We start from the raw sequence: 21,103 nt of genomic DNA, 5'->3' as shown, positions 1-21,103 counted from the left end.
ACACCACACAAAGTGTGTGTAGATCCTGCGTGTTGATGTTTGTGTTTATCAGGAAAGCACAACAATAATTAGTCAGAACCTGATGCAAAACCTGAAGTCAGTATTTTAGTATTCAAATTTTTGCTAAATCCTTCACCAGATAAATTTTGATTGATGGACCACTGCTTTACATATTTAACTTTTTTACTTTTTACTTTTTGAGGTACTACTAAAAACTGTTAGCCAATGCTAGCAAAGCTAATGGTGGTGTAATGACACCAAATCAGTTATCAGTTTGAATAAATTAGTGTATCATTAAAATTAGAATACTAAAATCATATTTAGTGATATAAGTAACATGTAAACTGTCTGTTTACCTCTGTCTGAACACCCCTTACACATCTTGTGGACATGGAGCATTACTTTGGGCCATTTTCATTTCTACTAAACCTTGAGAAAACTATCTGGATCTGGAAACGACTGTCTTAGGGGATTCAAGAGCAGTAAGACAGAACCTTAGAAAAAACTGTGCAGGCTAGCAAACTAAAACTAATCAGATAAAAAAGACCACTGATGGTCTGGAATGAATGCGTCTGACTGGGTGAATGTGAAGGAGGGTGTTGCTGAAAAAGAGCATAAACACTTGGGAACTCTACCCCAGGTAAATTACTGGTTTAAGTACATATATGCATTTAAAACAGAGCCACAGAATGAATTTAAAGTGGGATTGAGGCCTACAGGCACTGAGCTCAAGACAGTGCTATATGAGGCAGAAAAACAGAAAGGGTTGCACGTTAAATGTAAAGCTGAGATGAAATAGGAAGGCAAAGGGAGAAAGAAACAAGTGAGCAAGGTAAGTGTAGTGCGGAGAGATGAAAGAGGCTGTAAGAAATAAAAAGGGGAAAAAATCCGAGAGAGGGAGGATAAGAGTAGGGTAAAGAAAAAGTGGGAGGAGAAGTTTTATACATGCCAGGAATGGGTGAGTGGCTGTGAAGATAAAAAAAGAATCACAAATAATGAGAGGGAGGGACAGAGAGAGATGGAATGACAGTAAATATATACTACAGTTTTGCAGGAATTGATATAATTTAATATTTGCTCTCATTATGGGTTTGTCTTTTCTACATTTAGAGAGTTTTCTCTTGTCTTTGCTTTTCTTTCATACTTGCTGAGCTTCTGAGCTTACCATCACTAGATCTTTTGACGAAAATGTTAGCTGTCAACAGAAAAACTAGTTTTTGTAAGCACTGATTTTTTTCTATTTATTATTTTTTGGCTCCGCTGCAGTAATGTTGCTGGACAGGTGCAGTATAACACACAAATCCTGATTTAATATTATATAAACTACTGCATACACACCATACTTTTATTGCGACCACCATCGCATTATGCCCACATTGGGTTATGATCAGTTTCCTTCTTGTATGAATCCATTGTTGATAAAACATGTGGGATGATTTGTTCAAAAAATGTCAACTCGATCAGTCACACAGTCAGACAAATGAAGAGGGTGAAAATGAAACTGACTAAAATCCAGGCTTTCCATTGTTCTGCCTGTCATATTGTTTGTAAGGGTGCTGTCCACTTTCTGAAATGCAACCATAATAATCCACTGTCTACATACATTTTTTGCACTTCACAGCATCAGTTTAATTTGAATAATACTGTTAGAAAACTAGATGTATTCATTTCCATAATTACGGAAAAAGAAAACAGGGGATGGTGCTTTTAAGGACATTAAGTAAGTTCAGTCTGGTTTTATAAGAAAAATACGTTTTCTATCAATTTGGCTGTCTATGAAAACTCGTAAACATAAAGGATGTTTTTATTTTCAAACAGATGCTATCTGCAGTGTTTTAGTAATAATAAATATGCATTTTGTTTGTTTTAACATATCGTAAGTCATGTTCAAACACTTGAGGCAGTGAATATCTTATCTAAACATGGTTTAATATTTAAACCATGTTTTTTAAGATAACTTATACCAGACCGTCTCTATTAATACTAATGTTGTCAGCTGTATAGTTTTATTTTATAATTCCTCTAACAAAGACAATGTTTCTCCTTCCTCTTTAGCCCTCCTCATATTTTACAACAGATCTCCGCTTAGATCCGTGGGCACACAATTGCAATGCAATGCAAAGGTTGCCAGTAATCTCATAGGTGGTCTTATGTGTTCAAAGTAATTATACTAATGTCTTAAAATTAATGCGATTTACTGTTTTTTGAATGTTGCATGTTGCACATTTAACACATTGCTTCAGATTGGTGGAGGTGACTAGAGATGCCTGGGTTTTCACAAACCCAAAATGCCACTGACGTGGCAGGAAGAAGTTACAGAGGCATATTATTAACCTTTATAGGGCACTTTGCAAAACAGTGTTCCAAAGTACTTTACAAGATAAAAATGTAAGCAATCAGTGGCAAAATATCTTATTTGCCACAAGAGCACAAATATTCTGATGAGCACTTGCTCCAGGCTGTGCTTAAGAACAAAACAGGCTGTATCTGTGGAAATCATTGATTCAGGTCTATTTAAGGTCAATTAAAAATGTCAGACTCTGCATGTGTGTTGTTCTAAACTCAGCCCAACTCATTTTTCTCCTTTCTCCTCTTTTACTCTGTTCCTCTGTTCAGGTATCCACAAACTGTGACCAGGTCTTGGTGAACGGTAAAGAAATGCATGGTCGACAGTCTCTGGCAGTCAACTTCACCTACCTGCACCTATCTGCTCAGCTGCATCTCACCGTCTGGGTTCCCAAGCTACCTCTGCAGATAGATGTGTCAGATACCGAGCTGAGCCAGGTCAAAGGCTGGAGGGTCCCAATCATCACTAACAAGAGGTAATTTACCTGTCTGACCTTGAGGGAACGAGGGAGGGAAACATACAGTGAAAGGTATAAGCGTTAGTATCAGTTTGTTGCTTAAAATGCTCAACATTTCACCTACATTGCTCTGATACATGTTGCAAAAATAATTAGGCTGCTTGCCTGCCCTCCGCTTGCCTGGAATCATTCCTTTGATTTTATATCCTTTTATGTATTAAGTGGTGGACAGACTGGAACAGCAACACTGTTTCTGAATTATCTCTCTAATTTTTAGCATTTTCTGTGCAACAATGTTTTGATTTATGCCCTGGTACAATACTGTATATCTCTAATAAGCTAATATCAACCTGGAAAATTTTATCAGTCTACTTCTAGCTTATAGCCTCTCCAGGCAAAGAGAGGGGAGTATGTAACATTGTAAAATAAGATAAATAGATGTATTTTTAAATGAATAATAAATGTAATTAATTTTTGTGTCACATGCAAAAGAAATTGGTTCCTTTCTTTTTAATTGAATGCTGATGGCAGACAAGGTAAAATGTGGATCATAACCAGGTGATCTCAACTATCTAACTTGTTTTAGTTTAGCTACAGTAGGCACATTCAAAGTTAATCCTAATATTGATGATGAAATATAAGGTAGATATATTCTGAACTTTGGCTGTAGCTCTTACCTCCGTCCATGCAATTGTTCAGCTTGAGAAGGCAGTCAATGCACATTGTTTCTCCAATTAAAAAAACCTTTTCAGCATTTTTTCAGAATTTTCAGCATTAAAAAAAAAACAAGAAAAGAAAGAGAGTGTTTGAATCATCGTTGTATGTGATTTTATTTTATGATAAATCTTAAGCTGTAAGTGTGTATCTCTGCGAACAAGCGAGAGAAAGAAAGAATGAAGCAAGGCAAGGTGTGTGTCTTTGTGTGTGCGCATGTGTGCGTGTGATGTAGTGCTTATTGAATGGAGCAGTTGAGAGCACATATTGTTCCAGCCAGTCTATAATTTCCTATGAGGTCAAGGCCTGCCTGGCTATACTGATGACAGCTATTATGGCTTTAGCATCATTGCCACTGAATGAAGCATTCACTCACTTAAACACGCACACACACACACTTTCAGAAATGTGAGATGTATGAAATGTGGGTCAGTTACAGGATGTTGATGTGTGGATCTATCTATCTATCTATCTATCTATCTATCTATCTAACATATATATAACATATATATATAACATATATCACATATATACACACACTGTACTGTTTCTAAACCTACAATTTCCTACATTTTTTATCTAAATCTGTTTCTTATTTTATTCTTCAGTTTCTTTGTATGCTTATTTTTTTTATATGACACTCTTTCTCAAAAACTCGGCTTATTTTTTATTTCATTTGGTGGAAATTTAAGCAAAGGAATAAATGATTAGTGGTTTCAGACTAAGCTGCCGATTAAGGATTTTTTTTTGAAGGATTACTTCACATTAAAACACTAGATTGTTTTCTCATGAACTGCAGATCTTACTTGAATAAAAATATAAATTTTAATGCAGATCTGGATTTATGCAGTGAGACTACTGAGCCTTTACAGAAGTGTGCTCTCTGCTTTCTAGCCTTCTCATCGTTTAGATTCACAGCTTCCTACTTAGTCTCTGAAACTTAAAATCAGAGTCACTACAAGGAAATGTTTTTGAAGCTCAAGTTTTAATAACATCAAACACTTATTAACTTGCAACACACAGATTCAGTTGAAAATCAGCTAAAATATGCATGTGCCCTTTCTTTCTCGCGTTCTAAAAAACCTGTTCCTAGTGGTCTGCATGTCTTTTCTTACCTGCTTACTTCTGTGCCTCTGTGTTTGATTGTGCATTTGTGTGTGTGTTGGTACATGGGTATCAGTAAGTGTGTGTGTGTGTGTGTATGGTCATTTGTGTGTGTGTGTGTTGCCTCTATTCCCCATCTTGTCGCCCTTCCATTCTGTTCTGCTAGGCCTATTTTTCAATTTCGCCAATTTCTGCTCAGATAGCCACCAACTAGCGTGCACTCACAGACACAAACAGACACACACACACGCACAAACATACACACCTACATCTACCCTAACCACTATCTCACAGAGTGAAACACAAGCACTATTAGGCACACACTCTCACAGAGACACATGCGCGACTGGGACACTAGGAAATGGAAAGAGAATTCCTGTAATATTACCTGGGTTTCACACTCCAGGACAGTTATAGGACACAGAGGTAGTCCTGTGTGTGTGTGTGTGTGTGTGTCCGTCCTGTGTGGGCCTGCCTACATTTGGTATTGTGTAGATATTTCACAGAGGGAGGTAAAGAACAAATCATGTGTGTTTCTTTGTGTGTGGCTGTGTATATGAGAGAAACATAGATCCTCAACTAGGAAGCAAGGGAAAGAGGTTTTCTGTTTTAACACTGATAGCGCATCCAAGCACTTTTGGATTCATTTTATTTCTTCATTTGAGACTGATTATTCAGCCGCATCAGCTGTGAAATTACACCAAGTATATGCTTTTCATATTATTTGTGTGTGTGTGTGTGATGACAAAGCAACACCACAGAGGTGACGTGTACAGATGAATTCAGTGCAGATTTACTGCAAATTGTCGAACTACTGCTGTGTTTTTGTTCTTTAACAAGTATAAGGTTAAGTTAAGAAAAGGTTATGAAGAAATATGTTTTGCTACTGGTTGAGGCGTGCTGTGAGAGTCTTTTAGAATGAGTAGAATGATTAGAGTGTTTCTTTTTGGGGGCTCTACCAGCAAATTTGCCACTGATCCCTGGGTCGGTGGTTCAGTTCCTGGCTCCCCAAACCCAGGCTGCATCAGGAAGGGCCAAATCAACAACATTTGTAGTGTACTTCTTTACAGTATGTCAAAACAAAATAAAAACAAAATTAAAATATGTTCGATGATACCATCCACAGACAAATAGCTTTCAATAAAATATAGAGTCTACAGTGCTTACAGAATAACATCTGGACACTATGAAAAGTGGTGTGTGAAGTGTAGTGTGTCAGTGATAACTGATGTTTGGTTTGCTGATGGCAGAGCAATGTAGAACCTATAATGATTAAACAGGAGAAGTTCAAGAATTGATCCTTGTGGGCCTCCATACATCTAAAAACAACAGAGGATTAATGTAATGATTTAAACCACTAGAGAATGGCGACAAACCAATACTACTCTCAAGCCTGTCAACAACAAAATAATTTTGTGTCAGAGACAAAGATTATTTGGTGTTAGTGATATTAGGTATTGAGAAACTTCACACACTACATTTTTATACTTTTTATAAAAGCAGAATCATTTTTATTAAAGTATCTCTGGTGAGACAACATATCAAGGACATGCCACAACTTATTGCCCTGGGACCTGGGAGATGCCTTGTGCTTTAAGCATAAAGAACGTTTCAGCAGTTTCACAAGACTGTTTTCTTACTATGTGACCGCTTTTTGAATGTGTCTCTTAGAGATGTAGCCTTTTGAAATGTTTCACTCACATGTTGTGTGGCTGCATTCATGAGGGATTTTAGTTTCTAAGTGAAGTTACAATAGTTTAGGTGTTTAAGAAAAACGTGCTTTTAGTTACTTTTTTTTCCCACCCAGGCATTCCAAGAAATGCACGATATCACTGCAGTGTTTAAGGTATTACAGTTGGATAAAAAACTGAAGATTCTTTCTTTGACTGTGAGTGTAACTTGGAGCAGAGATTATACTTCAGATTACTGTAGAGTGCAAAGTATAAAAGTGACATTTAATTACCAGATAATCCCACCCTGAGTTCTCTCTTTTTCTCTGGCTTTGTCATTTACCTCTTCTCTTCCCAGGCCTACCAGAGACAGTGAAGATGATGAGGATGATGAGAAGAAGGGCAAAGGCTGCACCCTTCAGGTATTCTGTGATTGCTTTTCATATCACACTTTTAAAGTTTTCTTTAAATCTTTTCCTCAATGCCAGTATCTGTGAAAACAGTGAGAGATGTTCTACTACAAACTGAAAAAGAAGCAGGACTTACTATTACCATTTAGCTTCAGTTGGTTTAAGATACTGTGCAGTATTATTGTGTACTATTTTTCTGTTAGCTCACAATAATATATTGCGCGGTTAAGCATTAGGGTCTAATTTGCCTTTCTCTTGACATTTCAGTACCAGTATGCCTTGGTGCGGGTCCTCACGCATTTTGTTGCCGAGCCCTCTGACCCAGGAGGAGAGATGGTTTACATGTTGGGTGCGGACTGGCAAGCAGATATAACGCACTTGGTCTTGGACCAGCTAAAGGTAGTTATGTACCAAATATGTACATATGCTTACACACTCTTCCTTGACAGGAATGAATAGTTAAACATTTGAGGAAAAACACTCTTCTGAGAGTGAGGTGAGATGAGATGATTAGTGTAAATGTCTTTGCATTATGAAGCTAGAGCCAGGAAGTGATTAGCTTAGCTTAGAACTGAGACTGGAAGGAGGTGGTAAAGCTTGCCTAAAGGTAAAGAGTATCTTTCCCAAAATGTTGAACCAGACAGTATCTTTCCTGTTAGGACAGATGTTTGGCTGTTGAATAATAGTTAAATTGTACAATTTTATGTTGCACTAATCCAGGATAAATGCACAAAAGCCTAAAACACTAGTAATAAATAAAGTAAATAAAACTGAAGTTGAAACTGTCTCCATGCTTCACAGGTAGAAGATCCTCGCATTGCCAGACTGATAGATGGACGAATTTTGATCGGGCGGGACTTGGGGATCACCACTATACAGGTATGTACCTTCTGTTCTACTCTAAAGACAGTACTAGTAATCCAGTCTGTTCTCTTGCACATTATTTTAAACTATTTCAGTTCATAATGATGTTCCAAAACAACCCATTCTCCTAACTGAAGCAGCGTATATTGACCTTCATATTCCAGCCTGAGAATGAAACATAAAATATATAAATAAATTGTCCAAATATTCTTATGTGACATCAAAGTCTGCCAGACTGATCCAACTTTTAGTATAAAGTTTAGAAACTGACCACCTCTGGTATGACCCATTCACTAAATACAAACTATCCCAGCATTGCATCTTAAGGATTCAGAAATCACTTGTCGGACAAGAAGTGTAGAAAAAGATGGCTGAAAATGTATGATTATGTGAAGCTCAGTGTAATTTGGAAACTCACGTTGCAGCCATAAGCACTCCAGTGATGTAAACATTATCCTCTCTGTCTTCCTCTCCTCTTCCTCTCTTGCAGTTATAAGCCTCCCCTGCCAGCCCGTTACACAATTAGCCACAATTAACTGTCGGATTTGGCCCTGACATCTCAGTGTGATGTTCAGCAATTACACACAGACACACACTTACATTGGCACACAGTGAACACACTTGTGCACTTGCTGCATTCCAATAAGCCAGCCCATTGTGACTGAATGTGACAGTGGAGGACCGTCCTGTGGCTTACTGTCTTACATTACTGGTGTACCATTATATAGCTGAGCCGAGGCAAAACCACTAAATATGTCACAGTCATAGTCAGTACAGTTTTTGTTATATTCCGTCCTATTATATTACATCCACATCTTTCATGTAACAGTATATAAATTATATATTTTTATGATTCAGGATCAAATTTCATTCTAAGTGCTTACATTTGCATGATTGCTCTGTAGAGTGTGTTGTGCATGTGTTAGAAGTGGGTTGGCGTTGAGTTCAGTGCAGCGACAGGGGATATTGGGGAACAGCTGAATGTGCGTTCGCCTCTGTCTGACTGGGGACTGCTGCGTGCATGCACCCATACACAGATACACACACATACAGACAGCTGTGCTCTGTTTGGGAGCCAGGAGAGAGAATTTACCCAGCATTCCCATCGAGATGCCAGAGTCGACAGCCGTCATTTGATAGTTTGACATTTCAATTTTAGCCCCAAGCTCCATCTCCTTGAGTCTCGCTTCTTCCTGTCCTCCCCTTCTCTCTCTCCTCTCTCCCCCCAAGTCTCTCTTTCTCGCTCTCTTATTCTCTGTCTGTCTTGAAGAGCAATCCCAGAGCTGTCAATCATTGCATTTTGTTACCTCGCTAAGGGTGGGATTGAGTTTGACGCCCCGATTCGTTCACTGAGAGATTTTCTTTGTACACCAATCAGATCTGCCTGTCCTCCTGTCGCCGGGCGGAGTAGTACACTACAACACGGGGCTCCTAATCTCTATCACTGTCTGTCTGCTGCTCCCTCTCTCCATCTGTACCCCAATCTCTTTTGCGCTCCTTCTTTCTGCCCCCTCTCACTTTCTGTCCTCTTCTATTTGTCATTGTCTCTCTCTCTCTGACACCTAGTCCATTTATTTCACTCTTGCTTGCTCACCATTTCTCACTCATACAGTCTCTCTTCTCTTTTCACTGGCTGTCTTTCAGATCTTTAGTTTTGGTCTTGTGCTTTGTTTATGCTAAGCTGAATGCTGACGCAGTGGGGCACAGCTGGGAGACAGACAGGAACACAGTGTGTGTGTGTGAGAGAGAGAGAGAGAGAGAGAGAGAGAGTGGTGTATTGTGTGTTACACTGTGTCATAGATGTGAAATGACAGCAGCAGTGTTTCCGAACCAACATTTTCTTTATACAAAAATTAGAAGTATCGTCATGTGAGTTGAAGACATGGTAGATAACATCCTGTGACGAGTACAGACAAAACACACTTCATCAGCCCGTGTGTGTTTTGTGTGCATTGGTTTCCTAACTTTAACAGATGCTGTCAGTCTATGTGGCCCAAAGCTCTGCCGTGTTAACCAGCTCTCACTGCTCCTCTGACAGTGTTAAAACACTTCACTGTCACCTTAAGGCAATAATCACAGAGACAACAACAAAAGCTTTTTTCTTTCACCTCTCTCCTGTATTGTCATCCACAGTTTTCTATAACATATGGTATGTTATGTACCTCTGCTTCCTAATTTTCTCCACTTCATGCATCTTGATCCTAAAGATCGTGTTGTTTTCACTGTTTTTTTTTTTATATTTTGAGACACAAGCTGTCATTCCAGACAATCAGCTCATCAGTAGTGGGATGTCCTTACACTTGGATTTTGCAGTTTATTTACTGTGTCATTTAGGATTTGACCTTCCAGACACCAGGTGTTAGAGAAGGAAATGTATAGCTGTCACAGAGTGCAAATTTCTGATGAATGCTTATAGGAACTCACCTTTGGATGAAATTGCTCATGAGTAAATGTAAACTCCTCTGCAACTCTAATAATGCAGATTAATTTCAGGTAGTGAAAACTTAAAACTTCATTTAAATTTGAACTTCATGTCATTTCATAACTATTCATGTGTTTTTGATGTTTCGTTGCAGGTTTTGTCCCCGCTGTCTGACTCTATCCTTGCAGAGAAGACTGTGACAGTGTTGGATGACAAGGTAAAATACCATACTGCTTAATTTCATGTGTTTAGGATGTAGGTCCATTTTATTGGCATGTATTATGATTGTGTGTTATTAAATCCCATCTTGCAGATCACTGGTTTGGGGCCAATATTGAGTGTAATAGTGAGTGGCTCACAAGTAAACACAGTTATTAGGACACTGTTTGTGGACACTGAACCCAAAGTATTCAAACTGAGTGATGAAGCATCAGTCCATGCTATGGTTTAACAAGGCATAAGAAAGGTACTGTGATTTGGTAGTGTTCATAAGGTCATCCATTACTGTTCATTCATTCTGACTTGTTTTTATACTTTGCATGTTCAGTGTCTTAAAATTGTCATTTATATATATTATATGCTGATGTATGCCTTCATTTTAATTTTGCCACTGAACTCTGTTACAATGCAGTTTCAACTGCCTGATTTCCCCACAGGGTTTATCAAAATTGCATTATACTTCAAAAGGTGTTTGACCTACCCCACCTTGAAAATGATTTATGTTCTATTCTTTTTATATACAAAACAATCGTCTGATGCACTTGAACGAGACCTTATCTATTTAACAACCATCCCTTTCTTGTCCTTTCTAGCCACTAAAAGGGGAGCAAACAAAACTGAAGCTCTTTCATTGGCTGGTTCTGTGAATGATCTACAGTATCTCTTGTTTGTCTAGGTTACCATCACAGACCTGGGAGTCCAGCTGGTTGCATCTCTGTCCCTCAGTATGACAGCAAGTCCTGGAAATAACCAGGCTATCCAGCTAACGACTACAGCTACAGACCTGCTACACATACCCAAACAGGTAGGAGGTAATATAGGTACATACATTCATACACTCTCTCACACACATACACACACAGAGGGATCAAAATATCAACATCTTTGCAAGATATCATATCGTCCCAGGGCTGTATTTATCAGATTTTCAGAATCTAGCTTGCACATGCAGAAACGTGATGAACATACATAAACACCTCACTGCCTTTAGGTTTGTATCACACACGTAAACTGATGGACTACATCTTAAGCTGTTCCCATCTCTACGGTAATACCCCCAAGGTTGTAATCAAAGATCTTAAACAGTAATTTGGTATTGAAGACACAATATTGCTGCTATCTCCTCCATGATCAGTTTCTAATAGAAGTGCGTAACTTCTAGGCTGTAGCACTACTTGGCTACAGTTAATACCAGTTATTTATTTATTTAATGGCAGTCCATGCCAGAAATGTAACTCCATAAAAAAAAAAAACTCTTTATTGTTAACTAGAAACTGCCAAATAAAGGCAGTTAGTTTTTCATTCAGTTTTGTGATAATGTTCAGTTGAAATCACTATGCAGTACATGTCCAACAAAATTATAAATAAACATGATATAAAGATTTTAAATACTTTTTACAGTTCTCTTTTCTCCACTCTTGCTCCGTTACACAGTACATAACCATCCACTGCCTACAGAAAAACACACTCATGCGCACACACATAAAAACCATACACACTCACCAACACCCACATACAGACAATATTGCCAGGCTACCATGTTACAAGCTGTTCCCGACTCTCTAATCACATTGCCAAGGGTTATTTTATCACACTATCTCAAGCTATTATCCCTCACACCTTCCCTTTCTCTCTTTCTCCGAGCTTCCATTCTCCTTCCTTTTCTTTTTCTTTTTTTTTTTTTTATCAAACAATACCCCCCGTTATAATTTCTGTCCAAGGGCTAACTGGATGAGAAGAAGCTCATTACGATGAAAATATAGATCTGATCCTGCATTTTATTCAAACATTAATTTCTTTTTCTTTTCCTACTTTTATCTACATCATTCACCATTACCTGTGGAAAGATGAAGTGACTATGGAGAGGGAAAGTAACGAGGAGAACAAAATAGGGTGAATAGAGGTGAAAAACAGAAGAGGAAAAGAGGGGGCGAAATAAGGGAATGTAGGAGGCAAGGAAAAATGGCAATTTAATGTGAAAATAAAGGTAGGGAAAGAGATATTGTGTTGTTCCTCACATTGGAGTTTAATTACTTTTGTAGGGATGTTTTTGTTGTGTTATACCTACACAATCTTCTCTGTGTTCTGATTAAAGAAAGCAATAGGTTTTATCAAGGGAAATTAGTGAAGCAGGATCACTTAAAGACAAGCAGAGAAAAATACATTCTCTGCTGAACTGTTTTTATTTATGGAATAGCTGCTGCTAGAAGAAAACAAAAAACATTCTTCTTTTATGTCTTTCACCACATTCTATTGGAGGACATGGACAATGGAGAAAAAAGACCAGCGAGTCAGAGAAAGAGTGTCTGTGCACAAAACGAAGTAGTTAGTTTCTCTTTGTATCTTGCTCCAAGAGTAACAACATGCTGTTTTTTTCCATTGTGTTGGAGATGCAAACAGCTGAGTCATTCAAAAAAATAAAATAAAATAAAATAAAATCACACTTTCAAGCTACCAAGGCCAACACCAATGAATAACTTTACTCCATACTATCAGAAAAGCAGGTTTGAAAAAAGAGCTATGGGCCTGTAAGAAATAAAAATCTGTCATGGAGGGTAATAATTCTCTGTGGGTTTGTCACTATGAGTGACACCTTTAACACTTCACATAGTCAAATGACCCTTTCTTCATATAAAAACTTCAATTAGTGCAGCTTCAAATGCCAGATCGCTGGAATAAATCTGGAAATTGACATTGCAACACACTTTCTACCCTGTGAAAGTAAACATTTATCAATGACACAGGGATCCCTCACAGACAAATTAGCAAAATTGTGCATCATCTCCCTAAACTCTAGCAAATCTGGCAAAGTTATAGCCCATAGCTCATGTAATGGTGAACTTTCTCTGCAACAAAAATAGCAGAGTGGAATTGATCAATAGTGCTTGATCACCTATATACAAAATATTTTTCATTAAGACCATCAAAAGTTCAACCTATGTGGTTTGTGTTGTTTTTTGTTTTGTTTTGGTTTGGGTTTTTTTAAATACAGGAAGCCGTGATCAGTGCCTGGATCCAGTACAGTGATGGTTCAGTGACACCACTTGATATCTATGATCCCAAGGACTTCCTTCTTTCAGCTGTCTCACTGGATGAGAGTGTAATCTCCATAACCAATCAGGTAGTGGCAGCTTCCTTTACTTGACCAAATACAGAAAGGATGCTAGAAATCTCACCATGAAAACTTTACAGAAGCTAGAAAATAATACATTTTAGACAAGCATAACCTGACCCAAGGCCCATGTGTGTTGAAGCATACATGATTTCTATTTGTTCATCCCATTTGTTCATCTCCTCATTGTCTTTTTTAATTAGGAACAGCACTGGCCAATTGTGGTAGCAGAGGGTGATGGACAAGGGCCATTGGTTCGTGTAGAGATGGTCATCTCTGAGACGTGTCAGAAGTCCAAAAGGAAGAGCGTGCTAGCGTCTGGAGTTGGCAACATCTTGGTGAAGTTTGGAGCAAAGAGCGAGGAAAGAGGTGAGATGGGAAGAGGTGGACAGGAAGACGGAGGAGGGATGGACAACAGCACCAGTGAACACCGATCAAAGGATGGAGGAGAGTGGAAGTCCAACAGTGCAGCAGTAGATCGAGAGGAAGGAGCCATGAGGAAGGTGGGAAGAAACAATGAATGAACAAGGAGCTGGCAGTTTTGTAGAAGGGATATTTCCAACAAACAGGGATCTTAATTTGCTGCACCGTCATTGTATAATTTTATTGTATTCTTGTGTAATTCAAGGGATTGAGAACAACATCAACACTGATGAAAAAATAAATTGAAAAATAGAAAAAAAAAAACTAGTAACAGTTATTTACCTACAATGTTTGGGTGAATGAACATTTATATAAGGAACCCACTTTAAATAGAAATAAAACACGTGCTTGTGTTAAATTCCTTTCACCAGGTTAGCACAACGACCAAGAGCACAGTAACCCATCGTGCTTCAGGTGGTAAAGCTGCCAGTGGAGGTAGCAGCAGCAGCCAAGGCAGCGGTCCAAGCCAAGCAGGGGACTACAGTAGCTACCCGGCTCAAGTGGAAGTACCAGGGACTGGGGACAGTGAACTGACCCACACCACCAGAGGCCTGTCAGACCTGGAGATTGGGATGTATGCCCTTTTGGGAGTATTCTGTCTGGCAATACTGGTCTTCCTCATCAACTGTGTCAGCTTTGCTTTCAGGTAAAACAGTAGAAATATTGAGAACTTGTGTTTTTATCATTTGAGCCTGGCATATGAACTCAGAAATAAAAATGTTTTAGTAATATTTTGCTGGGAAGCACAGCCTGAAATTGCACTTGTTCAACATTGTACTTCAGTAGTAGAATAATTATTATCCTGTCTGCAGATACCGTCACAAGCAAGTCCCCGTTCTGGAGACGGGAGGCAACATGAACCATGCCCATGACTGGGTGTGGCTTGGCAACGAAGCCGACCTTTTAGCTGACCACTCTGAGCAATGCCAGGGTGGGCTTTCAGATGAGTGCACCACCATCATTGACCGGAATGAAGGAGGGTACGAGGAGAACAAGTACCTGCTGAACGGGGCTGGTAACACCTTGGTGATGGGCGTGGGCACAGGCATGGGCACTATTAGTGGGAGTGGTAGCACAGGTGGACACAGGGGCATCACCCACGGGCAAACCTTACCCAGATCTGTCCCAGAACCGCATCAGTGCCTTTCAGCAATCACTACTGGTGGCAAAGATGCCAGTGGCCAAGCGGAGCATCTCAATAATTCCCCCAGAGCCACGACTGCAGCTGCAGTTGCAGCTGCCAAACGCAAACGCGTCAAGTTCACGTCTTTTGCCACTGTTCTGCCCAATGATAATTCAGGTGGGGGTGGCCCGTACACCAACTCTTCAGTCCTGGTGACCAATGGGAGTGAGGATGACATCAAGTGGGTGTGTCAGGATATGGACCTGGGTCAGTCTGAAATCAGAACCTACATGGAGAGGCTACAAGACAATCTGTGACTGATGGGAAATAGACCGAGAAATGGAGGGGCAGATGGTGAGTGCAGGCGGGGGAGAATGGACAATGAGTACAATTCACCTGTAATGCCTTTGCAGTGGATGAAGGGAGGGAGAATGGGAGGAATATGAGACCAGTAAAAGCAACACGATATGTGGTGAGGATTATTGAACAGATACGGTAGAGGATGCTTAAATTTAGCTCCCCTTAGGCTATGGAAAGCATACTCTCACCACTAACTCACACTGAAATCAATGGTAGCAAACAATGAATAACATTATGATTTTATGTTATATTATTTATTATGAAAATATTAAGTGTAAAAATCACTAATAGAATCACTACTGGCCATGAATGTTTATTTTTCAGAAAACCAGTGAAGCATTGTGCTATACAAAGATAAATTCAGGGTATGTTACTGGATGAACATTATTAAGCCACCATACATTTAAATCAGGATGGCAAGAACTTACACCACGTTCTGACTTCAGAAGTCTTTTTTACTCATATGGTATATCGCCAACATTGATTGTGGCTGTTTATTGATTATTCAGAGATCTAGTTTTAATATACAAATCTGTCATTTACCTGCCAAGTCTTCTGAATGGTTACATAATGAATCACCAAATTCTCTGAGGAATACATGCGCAGCAAAGATACAATCTGTTCTTGTTCTATCATGTGACCCATCTCCTTTTGGCATTGGTCATGAGTAAAATGTAACATATAAAAAAATATATGTATTCTAAGTACTCAATTATACAAATTCAGGCATTTTGCAGTCAGCAGTGGGAGCTGCCATTCAGCATTGTATTCAGACAGTCTTGCTCTTTCCTCAAACAGAATGTTTCAAGAGTTGGAAAATATGTCACACAAAAGACTGTTTCTCCCTTGGATCCAAGACAGAGGCATTTAATCTTGCACAATTACAAACAGGAAAGGACATTAGCCATATTTGAGGCTTTCTCCCTGTATTCAGAACCAATCCTGTCATCCCCCGACCCCTCTCCTTGTCTGTGACTGGACAGCAGTAGAAACTTTGTGAACTGCACAGTTAAATACTGTGAAATACTGTCTGTAAACTAAAATGGGACAGACCGAGGTGTCTCATATAAAAAGGAGACTGCTTGGGCTTTGCCTGGTGGAACACTTAATAATGAGGATTATTTAAAATAGAAACCATGTAGGCTTCAACACAGACCAGAGTACCTACAGTGTTGTACATGGAGCTAACAGGATACTCTGAATGACATTACAATACAAATGAAAATGGAGTGATACTCTTGAATATCTAACAGATAGATATGGGTTCATGAAACATGTTTGTTCTTACTGAACTCTATTATATTTTCCTTTTGTGTGTCCTTTTTGATAAATAATATGTTTTTATTATGTTTTTCCTTGTTATTTTTTTTCCTAATTTGGGAAGATATTAATTGTAGCTTTTTATTTCAGAGATTTATCAAGATTTTAAGGATATATGATTCTTTTTTCTTCTAGAGATCTATTTATTTAAATTAACATTTGAGAGGGTGAGGAAGGAAAGAAAGGCCAAGGGCAAAGATTGAAAACTATAGACCTGCTGATGAACGATAGCACATACAGTAAGAGACTAAGTGAAAGGAAGGAGACAGAACCGGCAGAGGTTGCCTCACCTTCGTTAAGCTCAGGTGACGAGTCATGAAGAACTGACAATAAAAAAGGAGAACTGTAAGATTGTCAAGATTGCAATATTTATTTATAAATGTGTTACTGTTTCAGAGTACACTGTCTGTTGTAAATAAATGAACATGCTTCAAAGTGCTTGTGAATAAGATTGCAGGTCACTAGCCAACAACATGGTGATATTTTGTACATTTTACTGTGCAAATATGGTACACAATACTATCTACCACCACAATGTGAAAGTGATTATTATTGGTTCTTATTGGTTCTTTTTCTAAAGATGTTCCTGTCTTTGTTTAAAATATTGAATGAGTTCTTGTCTTTGTACAGGGTAGGAGTCAGTTTACCTCCATAATGAGATGTAAAAATGGAGGCAATCCATCTTGTATCAAACTCAAATTTGCTTAAGGATGGTGAGTCTGAGAGATCCATTTCAGAAAGAAACCAAATCAAATGTTAAGATGTTTACCAGTGGGCTAGTCCAAGGGAAAACAAAGGCAGAATCAGGATTACTGCCAAAAACTAAGCTTCACTATTTTTAATCATTTGTTAAACAAAAAAATGCACATTGAAATCACATCTCAAATAATTGGGTCTGAAACAGAAAGGAGTGAGGTCAGAAAGAAAAGAGAGCTTGTATAGACAGATAAGAGACCTGAGCTGAGTCAAATGGGGGAACTAAATGGGCTGCACAGCCTCCACCAAAGCAATAGATATTTTTGACTAATGATGGCGACTATACTGTATGTTCTGGACGCATACACATTACTTTATCTTGCCTACTCTTGCGTAGCAACAAGACTGCTGTGAAAGGATAAGTCAAACAGGTACAAGTTCAAAAGTTGCTTAAGGTATAAGTGTAGCACTGTTCTCAGATGAAAAACCTTTTGACTCTTAACATGCTAGAACTGTGAGTTTAATCATACTTTACAGCCTGTGAGACCTATTCTACCTGTTGTATAATTTTAAAACTGTATGGATGTCAACTAAAAAACATACAAGGTTAGTTTTGAGAGATTCTTTCGGGGGCATTTTAGCTTTTATTTGACATGAGAGAAGGACAAATCTACCATATGTAGCCATTGTGGAAAGGCTGCAACTTACTGCAGGCTTACTGAACCACTGCTGAACTTTGGCACAGTTCCCTAGAGGAATTGCTTTAAAAGCATAAATGTTTGGCTTCTTTAGCATCTTTGCAGCTGTCACAGGGTTGCAGAGAAAGGCCAGGATGGTTGATGTTTGCAAGTGAAGAGTAGAGGTTTGTGTGTTAATTCATGGTAATGTGGTTTTACCGATAAAGTTTAACAGAAAATGTTTGTCACAGATAATTCTGCGGGGTTAGGGCGCAAAGAAGTGTCAAGAGATGGTTATTTTAATTTCTATTTTCCACAATATTCTCAGAAGCTGTTTTGCTGGTATACAGGGAAATGGATACCTTTTATCTTCTGGCAATCTGTCTCCTACAGAATTATGTTCATGTTTAACCAATTTGCAATAACAGTGTTTAACCAAAGCAGGTAGTGGTGTGATTTTCCCACGGTGCAAGGAAAAATAAGTGTGTGGCAGGAAAGGAGGTCATTGGGCATCCAACATGTTCAGTTCAGACTTTCAATGTTCAGAATAAGACTGCACAGGAACATATCATTCATTCCAGCACTTATTTTACTGATGCAAAAGAGTTTCATATGATCATAACTCTGACGAGAAAGGTTTTGAGACAGATCTGGATGCCAATCAGGCTTGTTATACATATTTGGTAGGCATTGCGTCTACGAAGGATCTGAACATGTGGTGCTGCCATATTTTTCTGAGAGAGAACAAGAAGGTCTTATTTTCAGACGACTGTTTCACAGTATTAGCCACTTCAGACATCACCTCTCACACCCCATCTTGCGAAGGAGCACCACCCAAATTTCCCCAAGGGACCTCCCAAAGGGATCAATAAAGTATATTCTATTCTATTCTATTCTAAGTGAATATACTACCTTAGAACCCCATTAATTGCGCATAATGTAACACACACCTCTCAGCCAACTTGTTTTCAGACCAATGCATGTAACTTCTAATGGTGGAAATATAGAAAGCCTTTTTCTAAACAGTTCCTCTTGAATTAAGCCAATACACAGCAGTAGTTCACCAGGCAAGTAAGCAGTAAAAAAAAAAAAAAAGGGACTTCTACAGTGGCGACATCTGATTGAGTTGAAAAACCACTAAACCACTAAAAGACAAATATATATTCTTGTAAGCAAAAGACTTTCGTTCTTCAAATAGTGTTCAGTTGTTATGTAGTTACAGCGGGAGGTACACATGAGGCGCAGTTGAACGTGCTACAGGTAGAAGAGGTGCTAGTGGACACAAGCCCTAAAGGTTTTTTGTTTGATTTGATTTTCTTTTTGCTATTGTCATTGTTTAAACATGGTTCTTGGAGGCCAATAAAAACCCATAACCAAAAATTCATAGCCTGCTCCTTTGTCTTATAATACTCTCTTATTGTTTAATACATTTCAGTCATAATAACAATCAAATACAACTTCCTGCTGTGATTGTCTGGAATTGTTTCCTCGAATCAATCTTTTGATGGAGATGCTATTGTAGCGAGAACAATCATACAGGTACAAACAGTTCAGTTCAGAGAACTTTATTGTCATTCACTTTACGTCTCAAGTACGTATAAAGAATGAGATTTTGTTGCACCAGCTCAGAAGATCATAGTAGTAGGTAGAGAAAGAAAGAGGTAGAGAAAGAAAAACACAATAAGGTACAAAAAATAAGGATAAAAATAAGGATAAAATAAAATAAAATATAAAGTATTTACAAAGTAAGTCTTTTTCAGCAAAACTGTGTGTACAAACAGTAGCCCAAACTTGAGTCATCAGGCATTATATGTGTATTTTCTTTTTCAATCAGACGTGTTGAAATGTCAATCTACTTGATTAAGGTTCTATAAGTTAAAATTTTGAACAACCCAAAGCTTTGCAATACCGTTGTATTTGGTATCCTCTTGTGGAACTGTAAATATACAATAGGCAGTGTTAAAATAATGAACAGAAAATGTAATTTTATGAGTTGTACGCCTGACAGTTTTCATAAACACAATTTCTTTCCCAGGTACTTGTGCAGAGTGAGAGACAAATATTTCCATTGGTGCTGTTGCAAAAACACTTCAGATCAACAGTGACTGAACCTTTAATTAGGAATATAGTCAACGGTGTGATGAAGAGCTACAAGACAACAACAACTGACTTCACTGATTAGCATGTCTTCAGTCAGAGGGGACGAACTAATGAAATCACCTAGCGGCATCTTTGAGCTTGTCTGAGATGAGCCATGCCTGAGCAGGATCAATCAGTGCTGATCACTGTCTGGTTTAGAACAATACCTGCTGAATTGTGGCTGATTTACACTAATGTCAATGCATTAAGGCAACTCTTGTTTTCAGAGCCTGGCAATGCATTGCAGTTACACCCCATCTGCAACAGCAACATTCAACAAGGGAACTTATGGAATGATTTGCTCACGAATGAGTTTAGAGCTCCTCAAAAAAAAAAAAGGCTTAAAAGTTCACCAACAGCTACAATATTCTCTCTTTTTTTAAATTTTTTTTAAATGTATGTGTGTATGTCCCCCCCCCACAAGGCAGACATGGGTTGGATGGTCACATTTTACAAATGAAGTGACTACTGTACCTCTGGGTACTACTGATCCTTTGAGATCCCTTACTAAATTTGTCTGGGCTTTAATCGCCAAGTTTCTGTGAGCTGCCACTTGGAGGCCCAGCGGGAGTCTTCATGATGGAGAGAGGCATTTACATCAAAAGTTAATTAAGATAATGCATTTTAGCCCACCGGATTGCCATGAATGAGTATGAAATTAGATATCCATGATAAAGTTTACATTTGATCTTAAGTGCCTCTGTCTCCCTGTGGCATATTGCCCACCACCTCACAAAGTGTGTAAAGAAAAGCTGCATTATGATAAAGGGAGGAGAAGTGGAGAGGATAGGTTTTCCTTAGATACTGACACAAATCACCATCTCTAATGAGATGCATCACAGTTGTTGGGTTGTGGTCAGTAAATGTTCTCCTGAAACACTGTCATCGGCTGGAGCAGTTCAAAACGAATGGAAGATGCAACAGACCGTGGCCGCTGTGCTGATATTCTAGATGTCTTATAGGGAATCAGTTAAGCCTCTTGAACTTTGACTCTGAGGATGTAAAGAGCTTGCCACTGAATAGAACTGCTGTCTACAAAGACATGA

At 38.6% G+C, this 21,103-nt stretch overlaps 1 protein-coding gene across 1 annotated transcript in view; it reads left to right on the top strand.

The window, feature by feature from the left end:
* The window catches only part of si:dkey-215k6.1 (transmembrane protein 132C), a 215,121-nt gene extending 199,939 nt beyond the window's left edge, over positions 1-15,182 (top strand). The window contains exons 7-16 of the mRNA XM_041042341.1: positions 2,617-2,822; positions 6,651-6,714; positions 6,970-7,101; positions 7,504-7,581; positions 10,143-10,205; positions 10,884-11,012; positions 13,200-13,328; positions 13,523-13,822; positions 14,114-14,388; positions 14,555-15,182. Of these exons, the coding sequence (XP_040898275.1) occupies positions 2,617-2,822; positions 6,651-6,714; positions 6,970-7,101; positions 7,504-7,581; positions 10,143-10,205; positions 10,884-11,012; positions 13,200-13,328; positions 13,523-13,822; positions 14,114-14,388; positions 14,555-15,182 (2,004 nt within the window). The remainder of the gene's footprint in view (positions 1-2,616; positions 2,823-6,650; positions 6,715-6,969; positions 7,102-7,503; positions 7,582-10,142; positions 10,206-10,883; positions 11,013-13,199; positions 13,329-13,522; positions 13,823-14,113; positions 14,389-14,554) is intronic.
* Positions 15,183-21,103: the final 5,921 nt, after the last annotated feature.

This window comes from Toxotes jaculatrix, chromosome 7, assembly GCF_017976425.1.
Source record: "Toxotes jaculatrix isolate fToxJac2 chromosome 7, fToxJac2.pri, whole genome shotgun sequence".
Taxonomy (NCBI): Eukaryota; Metazoa; Chordata; class Actinopteri; family Toxotidae; genus Toxotes; species Toxotes jaculatrix.
This window is presented reverse-complemented; position numbering and strand designations above follow the sequence as displayed.